This window comes from Pongo abelii, chromosome 15 (assembly GCF_028885655.2).
Source record: "Pongo abelii isolate AG06213 chromosome 15, NHGRI_mPonAbe1-v2.0_pri, whole genome shotgun sequence".
Classification (NCBI taxonomy): Eukaryota; Metazoa; Chordata; class Mammalia; order Primates; family Hominidae; genus Pongo; species Pongo abelii.
In genome coordinates, this window is record NC_072000.2 from 85,124,598 (window position 1) to 85,145,757 (window position 21,160).

Consider the following 21,160-nt stretch of genomic DNA (forward strand, 5'->3'; position numbering starts at 1 on the left):
GTGTGTGTGTGTGTGTGTGTGTGTGTCCAGCATTTATCTCATGTTTTTCTTTTCTTTTTTTTTGAGACAGGGTCTCACTCTGTCACCCAGGCTGGAGTACAGTGGTACAATTCCAGCTCCCTACAACCTCCGCCTCCTGAGTTAAAGCGATTCTTGTGCCTCAGACTCCCAGGTGGCTGGGATTACAGGTGTGCGCCACCACACTAATTTTTTTGTTGTTGTTGTTTGGTTTTTTCTTTTTTTTTTTGTATTTTTAGTAGAGACGGGGTCTCACCATGTTGGCCAGGCTGGTCTGAAACTCCTGGCCTCGAGTGATCCACCCACCTCGGCCTCCCAAAGTGCTGGAATTACAGGTGTGAGTCACCATGCCCGGCCATGTTTTTCATTTTAAGTAATTCAGCTGAAGATGAAGAAATAATATTCAATGTATATGAAACAGCCAGTAAAAAATGAGTCAGGAGTTTCCAGAATGCAAACCAGGAGTTTAAATTTTTATCTAGGATTTTATGTAAATATTGGAGCTGCAAAAAAGTGGTTTTGGCTTGTGTTTACAGTCTGCATACCTCTTTCCCAACACTAGAACCCACCAAGCCTACCCCCACTCCACTAAACTAACCAATCAAAGCTAAGATACTATCAAGCACCTCATCAAAAGGAGTTTATAGTATGATAATTTACCTCAATGTTATATACTTGACTGTGTACCCAGAAAAGGCTGATGGGTATAGGCTTAACAATACTTGAATTTAGGTCGGGCATGGTGGCTCCCTCCTGTAATCCCAGCACTTTGGGAGGCCAAGGCGGACAAATCACTTGAGGTCAGGAGTTTGAGACCAGCCTGGGCAATGTGGTAAAACCCCATCTCTACCCAAAATACAACAAAAAAAAATCAGATGGGCATGGTGGCGCCTGCCTATAGTCCCAGCTACAAGGGAGGCTGAGGTGGCAGAATCTCTTGAACCCAGGAATTCGAGGCTGTAGTGAGCCGAGATCATGCTGCTGCACTCCTGGGCAACAGAGTGACCCCGTCTCAAAAAAAAAAAAAAAAAAAAAAAAAAAAACCAAACAAACAAAAAAACATTTGAATTGTATTAGTAAAGTTCAAAGTATCATCTACAATTTTAAAAAGATAATATTAAAAGAATATTGTCATACAAACCATATAAAATACTCTTCTCTCTTAAAGAAGAGACTTCTATGAGATACCAAACCAGGTTGTTTAAAATACAATATATGAAGGTCCTTACCAAATAAAGAAAGTCTGGCATTCATGTGACTTCGATAGCACGTGAGTAGCTGAGACTCAAAAAAGAAAGTGGATTCCTGGGCGTGCATGGCCCTTTTGTTCAAACCAGGATAATAAACAGAAATGAGTGAACAATTCTTTAAAAACTCTAAAGAAAAGGAAAATGGCTTTCCCTTGACCAATTTCCAATGATTAACACTGTGCTTTTTCATTAAATGGGAATAGGTAAAGCTCTGAGGACCTAAGGACCCATGAGATGACTAAAAAACAGCAGATTTTAGCCAAAACCACAGAACGCCTCCCTGTAATATAGTATACCTTCAAATCTCTGCATCCTGTAATTTCAAATGAAAACTCTTAATGTCTTAAGTTTTAAATGTCATATTTTTCATTAACATTGAAAGATACATTTTAAGAAGGCAAAAGAGGACAGTGGCTAAAAGTTCAGGGCCACCTGCTCAACTATGGATTTAATTTCTCACCATAGACAGGAAAAAAAATGCATCAATTACTATTATCATATGGTATATGAATTTCCATAAGTATTTTTAATAATCAAAAAGAAGGGAAAGTATTTCCTCTCCTTAAACATGACCTTTCCAGAACAGTCTAAGCCATTTAACATGGGAGCAGGAAAATACATCAGCTTAATCTTTCCTAGTTTCCACTACTGTGTTTATAATCTAAAACCACTTTTTAAAAACGTATAGGTCACTGCTTATATTAAAGTGACAAAATATGAAATTAAATAGTTCTTATCAATAGTGATCTCCTATTGTATTGTCAGAGATGGAATTCCAAATCACAGCTGAAGCTTTTAGTCAAATTGACAATTTCAATGCAAATACCCAGGCTCTGGTATCTTAAGAAAAGGGGTGGGAAGCAATCTTTTTCTCCCTCTTTCTTTGTAATTTTGTGCATTCTGCAAAGAGAGAAGAAAATAAGTACAGAAAATTTCTCTAATTTTCTCTTGCAGAAAAGAACAATTGTCTCTTTAGTACTATTCTTATGCTCACCAGATGTAATTTGCTTTGAGAACAAATGTATAAAAATCAAGGTTAAAAAAAAAAAAGCCTACCCACATGCTGTATCTAATTATTCAACAACATATCCTCTTCAAAGTAATTACCAACTTACAAGGGTATGCCTTCTTTTGTGAAATGGAAGGAAATGGAATTTCAGAAAACAAAAGCAGATTTTTCTATCAGCTTACATTAAATTTCAGTGTTGCAATTTTTGTTCCTAATTTTCAATTAACAGTGAAAAAAACTTTAAAAACTCTGTCGATTAATAAAGATTAACGATCTACAAGCACACATAAGTGTATTTTTAGAACTCTTAGAAAAACCATTTCATAAAGGAAAAGAATTCCCATTTGTTTTGAATCTTTTGGGTTTCTTGTTGTTTCTACTTTTTATATTTCATGTATAGACCAAAGAAACACTTAAAGGGAATTTCAACAACATTCTAAAATGATAGTAACAAAATATAACCAATATAATAAAATAAAAATCCATGAGTGCACATAACAAAAAGTTCTTTCTTACAGTAGGATTCTACAAATGTAAAAGGAATCATAAAAAAATTTTTAAATCACTATCTGGAACTACTTATAGTAGTAATTGTTTCATATGAGTCAATAATAGATGCTAAAATTGGTGAGCAAAGGTACAATAGAAATAGGATATGTTCAAGTCCCAAAGAGTTATCCTATAAAATAAATAATTGTAAGAGAATAATTATAACTTTACAGTGGATAAACCCACCCGGTAGGCAACACGATAATCAAGTGTTCAGTTTTCACCAGTAATGTAACAAATCGACATTATATGACTCCTGATATGATACTATGGGAAGGACATAACTCCAGTTATCTGAGTTTCAAGCCAAAAGTCCATAACCTGAATCTAGTCATGCAGAAACATCAAGAAACCCAAAATGAAAGCCATTCTACAAAATAAATTGTTTACATCCTGAGAAGTCATCACTCGTGATGACTGAAAAACTATTCCAGATTAAAGGAAACTAAAGAGACATGACAACTAAACGCTATGTGTGAACCTATATTTTATCCTGGATCAGGAAAGGACACTACTGTAGTAGCAAAATTTGAATAAAATGTATAGATTAAGCCATAGTATTTTACTGATTTTAATTTCCTAATTTTGATTGTTATACTGGAACTATAAAAGAAAACATACATATCAAATTATTTAGAGGAAAAATGATTTATTTTTTAATCAGTTGACTTTAAGATTCACAGATAATTATGTATATCATGTCTGCAAATTAAAAATGTTTCACAAAAAATTACATATATGTGGATGTATCTAGAATAAATGATGAAGCAAGTCTGGTAAAATATGAATAATAAGGGAATCTAGGTAAATGTTATACAGAAATTCTTTATTCTAAAGTTTCAACTTTATCTATGTCTCAAATTTCAAATTAAAAAGAGTACCTTAAGGGTAACTATTCTCCGTTTTAAATTGGTTTGATAATAACCTAATTCAGGAGTTGTCAGACTTTTTCTGTAAAGGGCCAAACTGCCAATACTTTAAACTCTGTGGGCCATATATACTTGTGGGCTACAACTACTCAACTCTGCCATTGTGTCACAAAAGCACCCACAGACAATATATCAATGAATAGGAGTGGTTGTGCTCCAATAAAACTACTTACAAAAATAGACAATGGGCCAGCTTTGACCTGTGAGCCACAGTTTGATGACCCCTCGTCTAGTCTATGCCCAGAAAAATTAATCAGAATAATTATACTTTAAGCTAACATTTTCCGAGCATATGACAGACAGTATGTTAAGAGCTTTACTGGCATTAATTCATTTATCCTTGCACTAATCTAATTAGGTCAATATTATTATTATTTCCATTTTCCACAGACAAAACTAGCGCCTAGAGAAGTTAAGAAATTTGCCCAACTAACGTCACACAGACAGCAAGTATGAAACCACGGAGGTCTGATTCTATACACTGAACTATAACCAATATGTGATATTAATACTTCTCAGATGGGTTGAATTATACTGTCACATGCAATAACCATTTTAACATGGCTAAATAAACATCCAAATTCAAGATTTACATTCCATGAAAGTGTTTTTGACAAACCTCCTGTAGCTGCAGGGACATGAGTCCCAGTTGATCCTGGCGTCTTTCCACCAGCTCCCTTTCTGTGCGCATCTCTCTCTCTAGTTCCTGAAGCCGCCGCTCCACCCGATCTGAAACCTTAATAAGAATTCAGAGAAACAGCAGTATTATAGAGCTAGCAAGCAAAACAGATTAAATTGAGAAGATAGTTTTATAGCAGATACACTACTGCTTAAAGCATTTAAGATTGTTTTGTTTGCAAAGCCCTTTCTAATGACACTAACATGAAATAGCTGGCCAAAAAACTTACTGAAAGTTACAAAAGAAAGTCATCACTGATCTCCAAATAATCTACACCTGGATACCAATAAATGCCTCAAATTTTTTGAGGTATGATATAATAATTCAGTAGATTTGAGTTAAAAGTAATACACTAGAAAAGAGTGCCCTCTGGTGAGTTAGAATGAAAATACCAATTTTGCTAAAAATTGCATTTGTTAGCCAATTAATCATAAATTGTTCGACCTAATTAGTTCTTTTCTATTTTTATTATCCATGAGCATGACCTGCCTATGAAGGAACTGATGCTTATTGGTAGTAATTAAGAGGGCTTTACATTAGCTTATCAATCTTTTCTACCGCGATCTGCTAAAAATAAAACAAGCTATAAAAGATCAAAAACTAAAGTAAACTGAAAATGTTTAATCAGGACCCTAAACATGAAAGAACTTTTCTCTCTGACACAAAATTTTCCTTACTAAAAGTTGCATAAATTCAAACACATCTCATGTATTTCATTATACAGCCCACTAAATAAAATTTACACTATTGACAATGTCTATATTTGGTACAGAAGGACACGGAAGACATTTGCATTCATATAAGAGAAGCAATAAACACAGCTATGTTATAAGAAATCTTTTGTCACCAATTATTTATATGACAAAGAATCAAGAAAAGTCCTGACAAGGAACCTTATTGGGGTCGTGTAAATGTTCTAAACTGAATTAGGGAGGCAGCTGGATGACTCGGTAAATGTATGGAAAAAAAAAAGTTATTGAATTGTACACTTAAAGCATTAATTTTATGGTGCATTATAGCTCAATCAAGTTTTAAAACAAATAAATGTAAGTTTACTTAGGCAGAGCAAAAGTTTAGTTTACTCTTGAACAACAGGGTTTTTAACTGCAAAGGTCTACTTATAAGTGGATTTTCTTCTGCCACTACCACTGCTAAGATAGCAAGACCAATTCCTCCTCAGCCTACTCAACTTGAAGGCAGAAGACCTTTATGATGATCAACTTCCACTTAATGAATGGTAAATATATTTTCTCTTCCTTATAATTTTCTTAATAACTCTTTCCTTTAGCTTACTTTATTGTAAGAATACAATATACAATACATATACAAAATATGTGTTAATTGACTATGTTATTGTCAAGGCTTCCTTTCAACAGCAGTCTATTAGTAGTTAAGTTCTGGGAGAGTCCAAATTTATACTGTATCCCCAGACTCTGCCAAATAGCTTGCTATCTATTGAAGGCTGACAGTGAATGAGTAGTTAAAATTTCTCTGATTAAATTCAATGAGTTGAATGACTTCTATATTTCAGAAAAGAAGGCTGTTCTTATTAGAATCCTATCAAAATTAAAGCAGTCCAAGTAACCACATACTGAAATCAATATCCAAAATTATTTAGACATCAGCAACTTTGCCACCATAGCTAATACATTGATGATACAGAGTTAGTATACTTGGAAGATTGTTTCTCACTTTTTTTTTTTTTTTTTTTGAGACAGTCTCACTCTGTCACCCAGGCTGGAGTGCAGTGGCATGATCTCGGATCACTGCAACCTCCGACTCCTGAGTTTAAGCGATTCTCCTGCCTCTGTCTCCCTAGTACCAGGGATTACAGGCACCTGCCACCACGCCTGGCTAATTTTTTTATTTTTAGGAGAGATGTTGTTTCACCATGTTGGCCAGGATGGTCTTGAATTCCTGACCCCAAGTGATCCACCCGCCTTGGCCTCCCAAAGTGCTGGGATTACAGGCGTGAGCCACCGTGCCCAGCCTTTGATTCCTCCTAAGTAAAAGTTTTATTGAAACATAATTTCATGTATTAATATACACATACATTGTGAAATAACTATAGTCAAGCTAATTAACATATCTATCACTTTACTTAGCTAACATTATTTTTGCCAATACTATAGTCACCATTTTGTACATTAGCTCTCTAGAACTTATTCATCCTACATAAGGGAAACTTTGTACTACATATCCCCATATTCCTGACCCCTCCCAACCCTGCCCTGCCCCTAGCAACCACCATTCCACTCTCTGTTTCTATAAACTAGACTTTTTGGAGTCCACATTTAAGTAGGGTAATGCAGTATTTATATTTCTGTATCTGCCTTATTTCATTTAGCATAATGTCTTTCAGGTTCATCCATTTATTGTTGCAAATGACAGGATTTCCTTCTTTTTAAAAATTGAAAAATATTCCATTGGGTGTATATACGTGTGTATGTGTATTTCTTTATCTGTTTTTTGGTCAATAGATACTTAAATTGTTTCTGTATCTTGACTACTGTGAATAATGCTGCAATGAACATGGGGTGTACAGATGTCTCTTCAAGACACTGATTTCCTTTGGATATGTATCCAGAAGTGGGACTGCTGGATAATTTGGTAGTTTTATTCTTAATTTTGATATTAATGTTTCTCTTACACAACTTCTGACATAGGTCCTAATGATCCATGCTTCTTGGTATTCATGCACTTGTATAATCCTCTACCCTCGAGTGTAGGCTAGCCCTAGGGACTTTCTTCTAATAAAGAGAACACTGCAGAAGTGATGGGATGTCACTTCTATTATTAGGTTGCAAAAAACTGACTTCCAATTTGCTAGCATCTTCTCTTGCCAGTCATCTTCTTGTCTGCTTGTTCTAATAAAGCAGGCTGCCATGTTATGAGATGCTCTACAGAGAGGCCACATGTCAAAGAAACAAAAGAAGCCTTTTAACAGGTCATGACAAACTGAAGTCTCAAATCCAGTAACCTACAGGGAACTGAATCCTGACAATGGCTTCTCATTCCAGTCAAGCCTTGAGAAGAATGCAGCCTGCAAGTGACCCAGAGCCAAAGGACCCAGCAAAGCCACACCTGTCTCTCAACCCACTGAAACTGCCAAATGAAATTATGTTTTAAGCCAGTAAGTTAGGGGAAATATGTTACATTAAATGCTAATGTACATAGCCAGACACCACGACCACCCCCTATGGACCCAGTATACAGGCCAGCCCCCACAGATGCAGGCACCAGGCCCACCTCCAGGAACTCAGGTTCCACAGGCACCTCAGTACTAGACTAGCCCCTGTAAGCACAGGCTCCAGGCCTTCCCCCGTGGGCCCAGGTACCAGGCCCATCCCAGCACCAGGCAGATCCCAACAGACTTAGGCTCTAGTCTCACCACAGTGCCAGACCAGCTCCTATGGGCATAAGCTCCAAGCCTACCCCTAAAAACCCAGGTACTAGGGACACTCCTGCAGACCCAATCAACTTGGCCCACACCAGTAGACCCTGGTGCCAGGCCAGCCCCAGAGGAACCAGGATCCAGGCCCCCCCACAGAAGACCCAAAGTCAACATCTGCCCCAGTGAATACAGGCTCCAGGCTCAAACTCATAAACCCAGACAACAAGCTAGCCTCTGGGACCCAGATACCAGCTCAGCTCACCTGCTGACCCAGTCACAAGGCCAGCTCCCAAAAAGATACCAGCAGCAAAGCTCATTAATGAACTCTGCTAGACAGCCTACCAAAAATCTCTGCATAGACTCATTAAGTAAAGGGAATCCCCTACCAAAGCCAGTCTATAAAGTCTGGAAGAAATGCCTGCTTCCTCAAATGCACAGAAACTAAGGCCATAAGGATCATAAACGATCAGGGAAACATGGTATCACTAAGAGAATAAAATAAAGCACCAGCAAGCAACCCCAAAGAAATGGGGATCTTCAAACTGCCTAACAAAGAATACAAAATAATCATCTTAAATAAGTTCAGTGAGCTACAAGAGAATACAGTAGTCCCATTTTACTCATGCAGGATACACTGCACAATCCCCAGCGGATGCCTAAAACCGAGGATAGTATCAAACCCTATATATACCATGAATAATTTTTCCCTTCATAATTTCACAGACAGTAAATCTGTTCATATCACATCAGTATACATTTTTTTCTTTCCTTATTAAGTTGAGACTTTCACATTTTCACTTAGAAGAAACACTTTATGGCTTCTCTTTGGTTTTGCCAAACTGTCAACCTCACCACTCTGCACTTTGAAGCCATTATTTAGTAAAATAAGGGTTACTTGAACAAAAGCACTATCAAGTTACTGAGACAGTGAACCTGATAACTGAAATGACTGCTAAGCAACTAATGGGTGGGTTGTGTCTATGGCATGGATATAATGAATAAAGGGATGATTCATGTGCCAGGAGGGATGAAGTGAGACCACTGAATATTTCACTGCTCTACTCAGAATGGCATGCAATTTAAATCTTATGAATTGTTTATTAACGGAATTTTTCATTTACTATTTTTATATTGCAATTGACCATGGGAAGCTGAAACCATAGAGAGCAAAACTGTGGAAAAGGACAAGCTTCTGTACAGACAACAAAATCAGAAAATTGCTGCATGAACAAAATTAGAAATTCAGCAGAGATAGAAACCATCAAAAAGAACAAAACAGAAATTCTTAATCTAAACAACACAATGACTGAATTGAATAATTCCAGAGCAATCTTGAAGCAAACTAGATCATGAGCTCAAAGACAGGTCATTTGAAATTGCCCACTCAGAGAAACAAAAAAAGAAGAAAGAAAAAAGAATTAAGAGAGACTATGGAATTTATGAGATACCATCAAGTAAAGAAATTTACTCATTATGGAAGTCCCAGGCGCAAAGAAAGAGAAGGAGATGAGAGGAGTTTACTTAAAGAAATAATAGCAGAAAATTTCCTATATCTGGAAAAAGAACATCCAGATCCTTGAAGATCAAAAAACCACAAATAGATTAAATATAAACAGATATTACTGAAACACATAATAATCAAATTCTCTAAAGGGAAAAACAAAGAGAAAATGCCTAAAGCAGCATGAGAAAAGCAACTCATCACATACGAGGGAACCCTTATGAGACTATCAGTGAATTTCTCAGCAGAAACCAGGAGAGAACGAGATGATAAATTCAAAGTCCTGGCAGGGGGTGGGGGCAGGCGGGTGCTGCCAACCAAGAATATAATCACCATTAACTTGCCTTACAAGAAATATAAAAGGGAGCTCTTCAAGACAAAATGAATGAATGCTAATAACATAAAAGCATATGAAAGTATAAAATTCACTGTATAAGTATGAATATACTCAAAGTATAATACTCTAATACTTACAATGGTAGTGTTTAAGTTACTTTTAGCTCTAGTTTAAAAGACAAAAGTATTAAAAATAACTATAGCTACTATAATTTTAATGGATATACAATATTTAAAGAAGTAAACTGTAACATCAATAATGTAAAATGGGAGGGGAAGTTAAAGTGTAGACTCTTTGTATGCAGTCAAAGTTAAATTGTTATCAGCTTAAAATAGATGGTTACAAGATATTTTATGTAAATACCATGGTAACCATGAAGAAAAAAACTTGTGCATATTTAAAAGACAGAGAAAGCAGTCAAAGCATACCACTACAAAAATTATCAAATCACAAAGGAAGACAGAGAGAAAAAAAAATGAAGAAACTATAAAACATTCAGAAAACAATTAAGAAAACGGCAGTAGCAAGTTCTTACTTATAAAATAAGTGTTTTAAATGTAAACAAATTAAATTCTCCAATCAAAGACATAGAGTAGCTACATAGACTCTAATGACCCAACTGTATGCTGCCTAAAGAGACTCATAAATAGACTTTAGAGACACAAATAGACAAAAATGAAGGGATGGAAAAAGGTATTCTACACAAATGGAAACCAGAAGAAAACAGAGGTAGCTATACTTACATCAGAGAAAATACACTATAAGTCAAAAAATGTAAAAAGAAACAAGCTCATTAAATAATTATAAAGGAGTCAATTCATCAAGAGGATATAATAATTGTAAATGTATATGCACCTAATCAGAGCACCTAAATATATAAAGCAAATCTTAACAGATCTGAAGAAAAAGATTAAACAGAAATACAATAGTAGTTTTGTGGACAATGGACATATCATCCAGACGGAAAGTCTATAGAGAAAGATTAGACTTGATCTATACTTTAGAACAAATGGACCTAACAAACATATACAGAACATTCCATCAAACAGCAGCAGAATACACGTTTTTCTCAAGCATGCACAGAACATTCTCCAGGATAAATCATGTTAGGCCACAAAACAAGTCTTAATATATTTAAGAAAATAAGTATCTCTTTAGATCATAGTGGTATAAAACTAGATATAAATGAACAGGAAAATTCACTAATATGTGGAAATTAAACTACACAATTCTGAACAATCAATGGGTCAAATAAAAAATTTAAAAGAAAATGAAAAAATTCCTTTTAACAAATATAAACAGAAATACAATACACCAAAACTTATGGGATGCAAAAAAGCAGTTCTAAGAGGGAGTTTTATGGCAATAAATGCCTACATTTAGAAAAATATCTCAAATAAATAACCTAACTATACCTCAAGAAACTAAAAAACAAAATTAAACTAAATTAAGCCACTGTCAGTAGAAGAAATGAAATCACAAAGATTGCAGCAAAAATAAACGAAATAGACTAGAAAAACAATAGAAAAGATCCATGAAACTAACAGTTTTTTGGGTAAACTTTTATTTTAGGTTCGGGGTACATGTGCAGGTTTGTTACAAAAGTAAACTTGTGTCACAGAGGCTTGTTGTACAGATTATTTCTTCACCCAGGTATTAAGCCTAGTACCCAGGAGTTATTTTTTTCTGCTTAAAGTTAGTTTTTTGAAAAGATAAAGAAAACTGACAAAATGCTAGCTAGACTGAATAAGGAAAAAAAGAGTAATGACTCAAGTAAATAAAATCAAAAGTAAAAGAGGAGACATTACAAATGATACCACAAAAATACAAAGTCTTATAAGAAAATACTATGAACAATTTTATGCCAACAAATTGGAAAACCTAGGAGAAATGGGTAAATTCCTAAAAACCTACAACTTACCAAGACTGAGTCACAAAGAAACAGAAAATCCAAACAGACCAGTAATGAGTAAGGTGATTGAATCAGTAATCAAAGACCTCCCAACAAAGAAAAGCCCAGAACCTGATTACTTCACCGATAAAATCTACCAAACATGTAAAGAAGAGCTAATGCCAATCCTTCTCAAGCTCTTCCAAAAAACTGAAGATAAGAGAATATGTCCAACCTCATCCTATGAGGCCAGCAGTACCCTGAGACCAAAGACACTACTAAAAAAGAAAATTACAAGCCAATATCCCCCATGAACACAGATGTAAAAATCCTCTGCAAAATACTAGCAAACCAAATTCAGCAGCACATTAAAAGAATCATTACACCAATCATTACACCATGATCACTTAGTATTTATCCCCAGAATACAAAGCTGCAAATCAATAAGCGTAATATACCACATTAACAGAATAAAGAATAAAAATCATATGGTCTTCTCAATAGATGCAGAAAAAGCATTTAATATAATTCAACATCCTTTCATGATAAAAAGAGAAACTTCCAATAAATTAGACATAGAATGAATTTATTTTAGCATAATAAAGGCCGTATACAACAAGCCAACAGCTAACATAGTACTCAACAGTAAAAATCTAAAAGCTTTTTCTCTAAGATCAGAAAAAGCCACGGATGCCCAGTATGAACACTTCCACTCAACGTAGTACTGAAGGTCCTGGCCAAAGCAAGTATGCAAGAAAAAGAAATAAAAGGCATCTAGATGAGGAAGGAAGAAGTCAAATTGTCCCTGTTTTCAGATGACATGATCTTATATATAGAAAGCCCTAAAGAGGCCCCTAAAAAAAACTGTTAGAAGTAATAAACAAATTCAGTAAAGTTGCAGAAATCAAAATTCAACATACAAGAATCAGCAGCATTTCTATACATAACAACTCAAAAAAAAAGTCCTGTTCACTATAGCACCCAAAAAATACAAAGAAATAAATTTACCTAAGGAGATGAAAGATTTGTACTCTGAAAATAATAAAATATTAAAGAAAGAGGAAGTCAGCAATGTAAAATCTTGGTAAAAGAAAACAGCCAGTGGAAAAAAAAATCAAGATATACAGAGAAAGCCACATAATGTAGGCACTATAGACCATGGTAAAGGATTTGGAACAAAAGAAACCCAGGTAGGATTTTTAAAACTGGAGGAATAATTAAACATAATGATAATTTAAAAAAATAATTTGCCTGCCGTGAGAAGCACAGATAAAGGCAGGTATGGGAGCAGAGGGACCAACTTCAATGGATGCCACCGCAGTACACCCACTGAGAAGAGATGGTAGCTTGAAAAGTAGTATTAGAAGTAGATGGAACTGAGCAAGATTTCAGAAATTAAAGGGACAGGATTTTCTAATGGATTGGAAGTATGGTGTAAAGAAATGGATCTAGATGAATCCTTGGTGACCAGCTTAACGCGCTGGATGGAATATGATGCCATTTCCTGAGACAGTGAAGACCAAAGTAAGTAAAAACAGCCCTAAATGAAGGTTGTAGACCTTAACCTAAAGACATATATTTATATCTTTTGAGTGATGACATAATTCCTAATAATAAGAATTATTTTAAAGAAAGTATATTTTAGAACTTCTTTATTTTTTCTTTCTCTGAGACCTAAGGGAAAAATATTAGAAATGTAATCCAATACTAAAAAATTCATATTTACCAGGATACCATTATCAACTAAGTTTAATAGTAGAATACCAAAAATTCCTAAATCTCCATATTTGGTTATAAAAATAGCAAAATAACAAGAATAAAAATTAGAATGGTTTTTAAGATTAGTATTTAATGAAAGGTCAAACAAAAGAAAAAGCATTCTGTTTAAAAGATGTTATTCTCGCTTTTCAATATGTTGATTCCTCAGATCTTTAACAATACCCAGTGCTTCAGAGTCCACTTAAATAAATATGTTATATATCCTGCTGCTTTAATCTATGCAATAATCATGTTATTCTAAATGCAGTATTGACAGAATTCTTATAAACTCTATTAATGGTCAACCCTTCCAGAAACAGCTGGATCCATGTTTACATTTTTATTTTTAATAGTGATCCTCTTATAGAAAACTAAAATAGAATTGACTTTTTCCTCCAAAAATAATCAAACAACATGCAGTCATTATCACACTCAACTCAATAAAATCTAGACAACTAATAAACTGAAATTTCCCCTATGGTATAAGGCCTATGCAATATTGATTGTGTATCACCACAATTAAGTGTTAATAGAAAATATTTTCCATGACATCATACTATAAACAATAACTCTTCCCTTCCAATGGACAATTTGACATTAGCAAAAAATATTTATGATTCACAAAAGATTAACACATCAAATACTGACATGTATGACAGCAACCAAAACTTTTTGTCTCTCAAAGAAAAATGTGTTCCATAAGCTTTCAAGATATAGTCACTGAGAAAATGCATGATAAACAACTGTAGCCTCAGAATAATATACAATAAATGTGATTAACAGTGCTTACCAGTAGAAAGTGAAATTGGCAAGAAACAGGGGCAGCCATTTATTTTCACTTTATATATGTACAATATTTAAGTTTGCCACAGTGAATGTGCATCATTTTGGTAATTTTATTTTAAACTTAAATCTGAAGCAGGGGAAACAGCCACAGTCTCTGAGAAGCTTAACATTCAAATAATGAAACCATCTTCTCTGACAGCAGGTTATGAATTCATAAATACAACACAATACATTGACCAGTTATAAAATATAAATGTTGACTTCAATTGGAATAAGTGAGTCACAAAGTCTATATTAAGCCCTGGAAACAAACATCATGTGGCCTTCAGAAGACCTTCTTAATTCCAACAATGTTATTATTAAGTTTTGCTTTGGACATTTTTTTCTTAATCAGGACCATACACACCCACAAGAAATTTGAGATGCCCTTTGTGCAATTATGAGACAATCTTACTTTGACAGCAAATTACAGAAAGCACAAAACAAGGTGTAACATCACAACTTGATGTAAGGAACTGGCACATGAACAATTCAACTGAGTGTACAATTATGTGGGCACAATTTTCTGGGTTTAGGCAATATAAAAGGCTGTGTCCTCATGAGCTGGGCAGAGGGGATAGTTGGGTAAACTAGCATGTTTTATACAGCAATTACACCAATGAGCTGGGCACCAGTGAGGTGTGACATCCAGTTGCACTGTATGTGATATGGAGTCATTCTTGATGCATGGCAATTATGATGTGAAAGAGTTTGAGCTCTCTCTGAATTGAGCTAACTGCTAACTTTTTACTCAGTGGCTACATTTTAAATACAAAGTAAAACTGTAAAACTGTAGACTATATATAAATAATACTTACTAGTTTTATTTGCTATGTGAAAGAAATCCAAATAAAATAACTTTTTATTACGGGTTCTCTTGTCACATGGTGAAAGGTGAAACAATAAATGCAATGTGCACTATGCAAATCAGTACTATTAAACCCCAAATTGAAACCATCCTATCTAACAGTTTCAAAAAACAGCATAACAGTACAACTGGATATGACCATGGCTCACTCAGGTTTACAGGGACCTCAGTAGAATATTAAGGATATCTGAATTTAGATCAAAGCCTGTTTAGAAGTAATATAATTTGGCGGTGTCCCCACCCAGATCTCATCTTGAATTGTAACTCCCACAATTCCCACATGTCATAGGAGAAACCCAGTGGCAGGTGATTGAATTATGGGGGTGGGTCTTTCCTGCACTATTCTCATGATATTTTTAATATCACAAATATTTTAAATAAAATAAGAATATTTTAAATAAAATTGTTTTAAAAACAGGAGTTTCCCTGCACAAGCTCTCTCTTTTTGCCTGCTGTCATCCATGTAAGATGTGGCTTGCTCCTCCTTGCCTGCCGTCACGATTGTGAGGCCTCCCCAGTCATGCAGAACTGTAAGTCCATTAAACCTCTTTCTTTTGTAAATTGCCCAGTCTCGGGTATGTCTTTATCAGCAGCATAAAAACAAATTAATACAACAAGCATGTTCACAAGATGTATATCTATGCAGCAAGTGAAAGAAGCCTAATGCAACAGTTGAAAAACTTAGTCAAATCTTGTGCATTAGAAAACATAGCCTGGGCGCAGTGGGGTGGTTCGCACCTGTAATCCCAGCACTTTGGGAGGCTGAGGCAGGCTAACCATCTGAGGTCAGGAGTTTGAGACCAGCCTAGCCAACATCGTGAAACCCTGTCTCTATTAAAAATACAAAAATTGGCCAAGTGTCATGGCGCACACCTGTAATCCCAGTTACTCAGGAGGCTGAGGCAGGAGAATCACTTGAATCCAGGAGGTGGAGGATGCAGCGAGCTGAGATCACAGCACTGCACCCCAGCCTGGGTGACAGAGTGAGACTCCGTCTCTGTCAAAAAAAAAAAAAAAAAAAGGGAAGGAAGGAAGGAAATAGCAAACATAGTAATGACATCGGATATATAAAAAAGATTAAAGGAGTTTCACTTCCAGAAATAACAGACTAGATAATTCAGATGAAAGTAACTAGAAAGCTAGAAAGACAATTTTAAATATAATTCGTTTTTTTGTTTGTTTGTTTTTGAGACGGAGTCTTGCTCTGTCGCCCAGGCTGGAGTGCAGTGGCGCGATCTCGGCTTACTGCAAGCTCCACCTCCCGGGTTCACGCCATTCTCCTGCCTCAGCCTCCCTAGTAGCTGGGACTACAGGCGCCCGCCGCCACGCCCAGCTAATTTTTTTTTATTTTTAGTAGAGACGGGATTTCACTGTGTTAGCCAGGATGGTCTCGATCTCCTGACTTCGTGATCCGCCCGCCTCGGCCTCTCAAAGTGCTGGGATTACAGGTATGAGCCACCGCGCCCGGCCAAATATAATTGTTTTTTAAAACACTGGGAAGTTAAAAAGTAATAAGGAAATACAAGAATAACATGCAGAAGAAAGAAACCCGGAGAGAATGGTCTATCCTTTAGAACCACTTTTTCCCCTGAAATATCAGCTCATTTCAGAAAAGGCAGCTGAGACACTGAGAAGCTAAACAAAGTTTTTACCAGATTCTTAAAGTTAAATGAGAAAAAGGGTTGAGTTGAGAGACTTGCAAGTAATGGGTCCCTGATTAATCACTCTCTTAGCCTTTGGACTGGAATCCTGAAGGGCTATACACAAGCAGTAAAGGTGAACCAGAAATACTTAAGACCCAGTACCAAAAAGTATCTCAACAACAAGTAATAAGATAATCCAAGATTGCTACTGACCCTAGTCTACAACAAAAAGTAAATGTCTATATTCTCATACGTAATAATGTCCTAAGCCTCAAATTATCTATTCAAATTTTGTTGGCAGAAAATAAAATAGGTTTTCTGTCATCAAACAAAAATAACTAGAGAATCAAAAATAAACAGTAGGACAAAACAATGTGATCAAAGTCCAAGAAAAGCAAAGGATAATAGACAATAGAAACCGACACATTGAAGATCTAGATAATGAAGCTATGAGACACAGATAAACAGAAGGATGATTTTGGAAAACAATTACAAAGTTAAAAACAATCAAATGAAAATTCTAGTACTGAAACTTGCAATGACTTAAAATGAAAATCAGTGAGTGCGTTTAATAGGCTTGCCTCAGTTGAAGTGAGATTAAGTTACTAAATAAAAAGAAATAAAAATTTCCTTTCTAAAGGAAATTCTAGATGGGATACTTTCAGGCATATGCACACTCACTCTAAAGGGAATTTTAAAATATGTTCTTAAGGTAGATGTGCAATCTGAAAAATGCAGAAAGGACTGAAGAACAAAAAACAGTAAATCTAAGGGTAAACCTAAATAAACCATTATTGCATAAAATAATAGTAATGTCTTCTAAGGCTCAATTAAATACAAAATTATATAACAAAATAGCATAAAAGTGAAAAGCGGGGTTTATGGAGTTGAGGTGCTATATAGAAGAAAATATTCAAATTAAAGAAAGAAGAAAGAATTAAAACTGACAGAAATGAGCATAAGAGACAAAGGGGATGAAGTCAAAAGTTCAAGATTATATGAAATGTGAAGTCCTAAAAGAAGAGACAAAGAATAAAAGTAATTTTTGAAGAGATAATGGTACTATAAGCATCAAGCAACAAGTCAAAACACACACACACACACATGCACACACAACTAAGCTTATCACAATAAAACTATAAATAAAAACAAAGACACAGAAGAAAAACCCAAAAGCAATTGAAGAAAAAAATCTATTACACCTTAAAAAAAAAGCATCAGGCCGGGAGCAGTGGCTCATGCCCGTAATCCCAGCACTTTGGGAGGCCGAGGAGGGTGGATTACAAGGTCAGGAGATCGAGACCATCCTGGCTAACATGGTGAAACCCCATCTCTACTAAAAATACAAAAAATTAGCTGGACATGGTGGCACATGCCTGTAGTCCCAGCTACTTGGGAGGCTGAGGCAGGAGAATCACTTGAAACTGGGAGGCGAAGGTTGCAGTGAGTCGAGATCATGCCACTGCACTCCAGCCTGGGTGTCAGAGCGAGACTCCCATTTCAATAAAAAAAAAAAAAAGCATCAATAAGACTAGCGTCTGATTTCTCAATAGAAGCAATAAAACCCCCAAATGATTAAATTTCTTTAAAATACAGAATAGAGGAAAAATGGCCCATCTAGAATTTTATATCCAGTGAAAATTTTTCAACATAGAAAGTGAAAATTACGAAAATTTTCTCCCATTTTGTAGGTTGCCTGTTCACTCTGATGGTAGTTTCTTTTGCTATGCAGAAGCTCTTTAGTTTAATTAGATCCCATTTGTCAATTTTGGCTTTTGTTGCCATTGCTTTTGGTGTTTTAGACATGAAGTCCTTGCCCTTGCCTATGACCTGAATGGTAATGCCTAGGTTTTCTTCTAGGGTTTTTATGGTTTTAGGTCTAACATTTAAGTCTTTAATCCATCTCGAATTAATTTTTGTATAAGGTGTAAGGAAGGGATCCAGTTTCAGTTTTCTCCATATGGCTAGCCAGTTTTCCCAGCACCATTTATTAAATAGGGAATCCTTTCCCCATTGCTTGTTTTTCTCAGGTTTGTCAAAGATAAGATAGTTGTAGATATGTGGCATTATTTCTGAGGGCTCTATTCTGTTCCATTGATCTATATCTCTGTTTTGGTACCAGTACCATGCTGTTTTGGTTACTGTAGCCTTGTAGTATAGTTTGAAGTCAGGTAGCGTGATGCCTCCAGCTTTGTTCTTTTGGCTTAGGATTGACTTGGCCATGCGGGCTCTTTTTTGGTTCCATATGAGCTTTAAAGTAGTTTTTTCCAATTCTGTGAAGAAAGTCATTGGTAGCTTGATGGGGATGGCATTGAATCTATAAATTACCTTGGGCAGTATGGCCATTTTCACGATATTGATTCTTCCTACCCATGAGCATGGAATGTTCTTCCATTTGTTTGTATCCTCTTTTATTTCATTGAGCAGTGGTTTGTAGTTCTCCTTGAAGAGGTCCTTCACGTCCCTTGTAAGTTGGATTCCTAGGTATTTTCTTCTCTTTGAAGCAATTGTGAATGGGAGTTCACTCATGATTTGGCTCTCTGTTTGTCTGTTGTTGGTGTATAAGAATGCTTGTGATTTTTGTACATTGATTTTGTATCCTGCGACTTTGCTGAAGTTGCTTATCAGCTTAAGGAGATTTTGGGCTGAGACAATGGGGTTTTCTAGATATACAATCATGTCATCTGCAAACGGACAATTTGACTTCCTCTTTTCCTAATTGAATACCCTTTATTTCCTTCTCCTGCCTAATTGCCCTGGCCAGAACTTCCAACACTATGTTGAATAGGAGTGGTGAGACAAAGGGCTAATATCCAGAATCTACAATGAACTCAAACAAATTTAAAAGAAAAAAACAAACAACCCCATCAAAAAGTGGGCAAAGGACATGAACAGACACTTCTCAAAAGAAGACATTTATGCAGCCAAAAAACACATGAAAAAATGCTCACCATCACTGGCCATCAGAGAAATGCAAATCAAAACCACAATGAGATACCATCTCACACCAGTTAGAATGGCAATCATTAAAAAGTCAAGAAACAACAGGTGCTGGAGAGGATGTGGAGAAATAGGAACACTTTTACACTGTTGGTGGGACTGTAAACTAGTTCAACCATTGTGGAAGTCAGTGTGGCGATTCCTCAGGGATCTAGAACTAGAAATACCATCTGACCCAGCCATCCCATTACTGGGTATATACCCAAAGGACTATAAATCATGCTGCTAGAAAGACACATGCACACGTATGTTTATTGCGGCACTATTCACAATAGCAAAGACTTGGAACCAACCCAAATGTCCAACAATGATAGACTGGATTAAGAAAATGTGGCACATATATGTGGCACACCATGGAATACTATGCAGCCATAAAAAATGATGAGTCCATGTCCTTTGTAGGGACATGGATGAAACTGGAAATCATCATTCTCAGTAAACTACCGCAAGGACAAAAAACCAAACACCACATATTCTCACTCATAGGTGGGAATTGAACAATGAGAACACATGGACACAGGAAGGGGAACATCACACTCTGGGGACTGTTGTGGGGTGGGGTGAGGGGGGAGGGATAGCATTAGGAGATATACCTAATGCTAAATGACGAGTTAATGGGTGCAGCACACCAGCATGGCACATGTATACATATGTAACTAACCTGCACATTGTGCACATGTACCCTAAAACTTAAAGTGTAATAACAATAATATAAAATATATATATATATAAAAAAAAGTGAAAGAAATTTTCAGATACATACAGAGAAGATTTTTCACTAAAGCACACACTCTAAAGGAAATTCTAGATGGGATACTTTCAGGCATGCACACTCACCCTAAAGGTAATCTTAAAATATGTTCTTAAGGTAGATGTGCAATCTGAAAAATGCAGAAAGGACTGAAGAATGAAAAACAGTAAATCTAAGGGTAAACCTAAATAAACCATTATTGCATAAAATAATAGTAATGCCTTCTAAGGCTCAATTAAATACAAAATTAAATAACAAAATGGCATAAAAGTGAAAAGCAGGGTTTATGGAGTTGAGGTGCTATAAGATCTTTGCATTTTCTGGAAAGAGCTAAAAGAATTAATTTATATTAGTTTTGATATTTCAAAGACACATGTTGTAATCCCTAGGTTAACAAAGGAATAACAAAATATAATTAGAAAGCTAATAGATGTGGAATACAGAAAAATGAAAACTAATAAAACCAAAAAAAAACACAAAAAAAAATGGAAATATAGTAAGTGGGTCCAAGAGAAAGCAAATAGTAAGATAGTATATTTAAATAAATGAAATCAACATTTACATTAAATGTAATACAGCAAATCCTCCAAATCAAAACAGCGTTACATTGACCTTTAAAAAAATATTTAATGATACCCTATAAAATAGCATGAAAGATATCAAATTCAAGAAATAAATTGCAAAAAAATGTATAAGATATAAAACTTCTTAGAGTGACGTCAGCAAGCTGGCCAACTAAAAGCTCCTAGCACTTTTCT

At 35.6% G+C, this 21,160-nt stretch overlaps 1 protein-coding gene across 15 annotated transcripts in view; it reads right to left on the reverse strand.

Annotated features, from left to right (window-relative positions):
• CEP128 (centrosomal protein 128) overlaps positions 1-21,160 on the reverse strand; it is a 449,614-nt gene that overhangs the window by 365,766 nt on the left and 62,688 nt on the right. For all 15 annotated transcript variants that reach the window (XM_063715661.1, XM_063715658.1, XM_063715660.1 and 12 more), the window contains one exon: positions 4,375-4,491. In XM_063715661.1, coding sequence (XP_063571731.1) covers positions 4,375-4,491 — 117 coding nt within the window. The remainder of the gene's footprint in view (positions 1-4,374; positions 4,492-21,160) is intronic.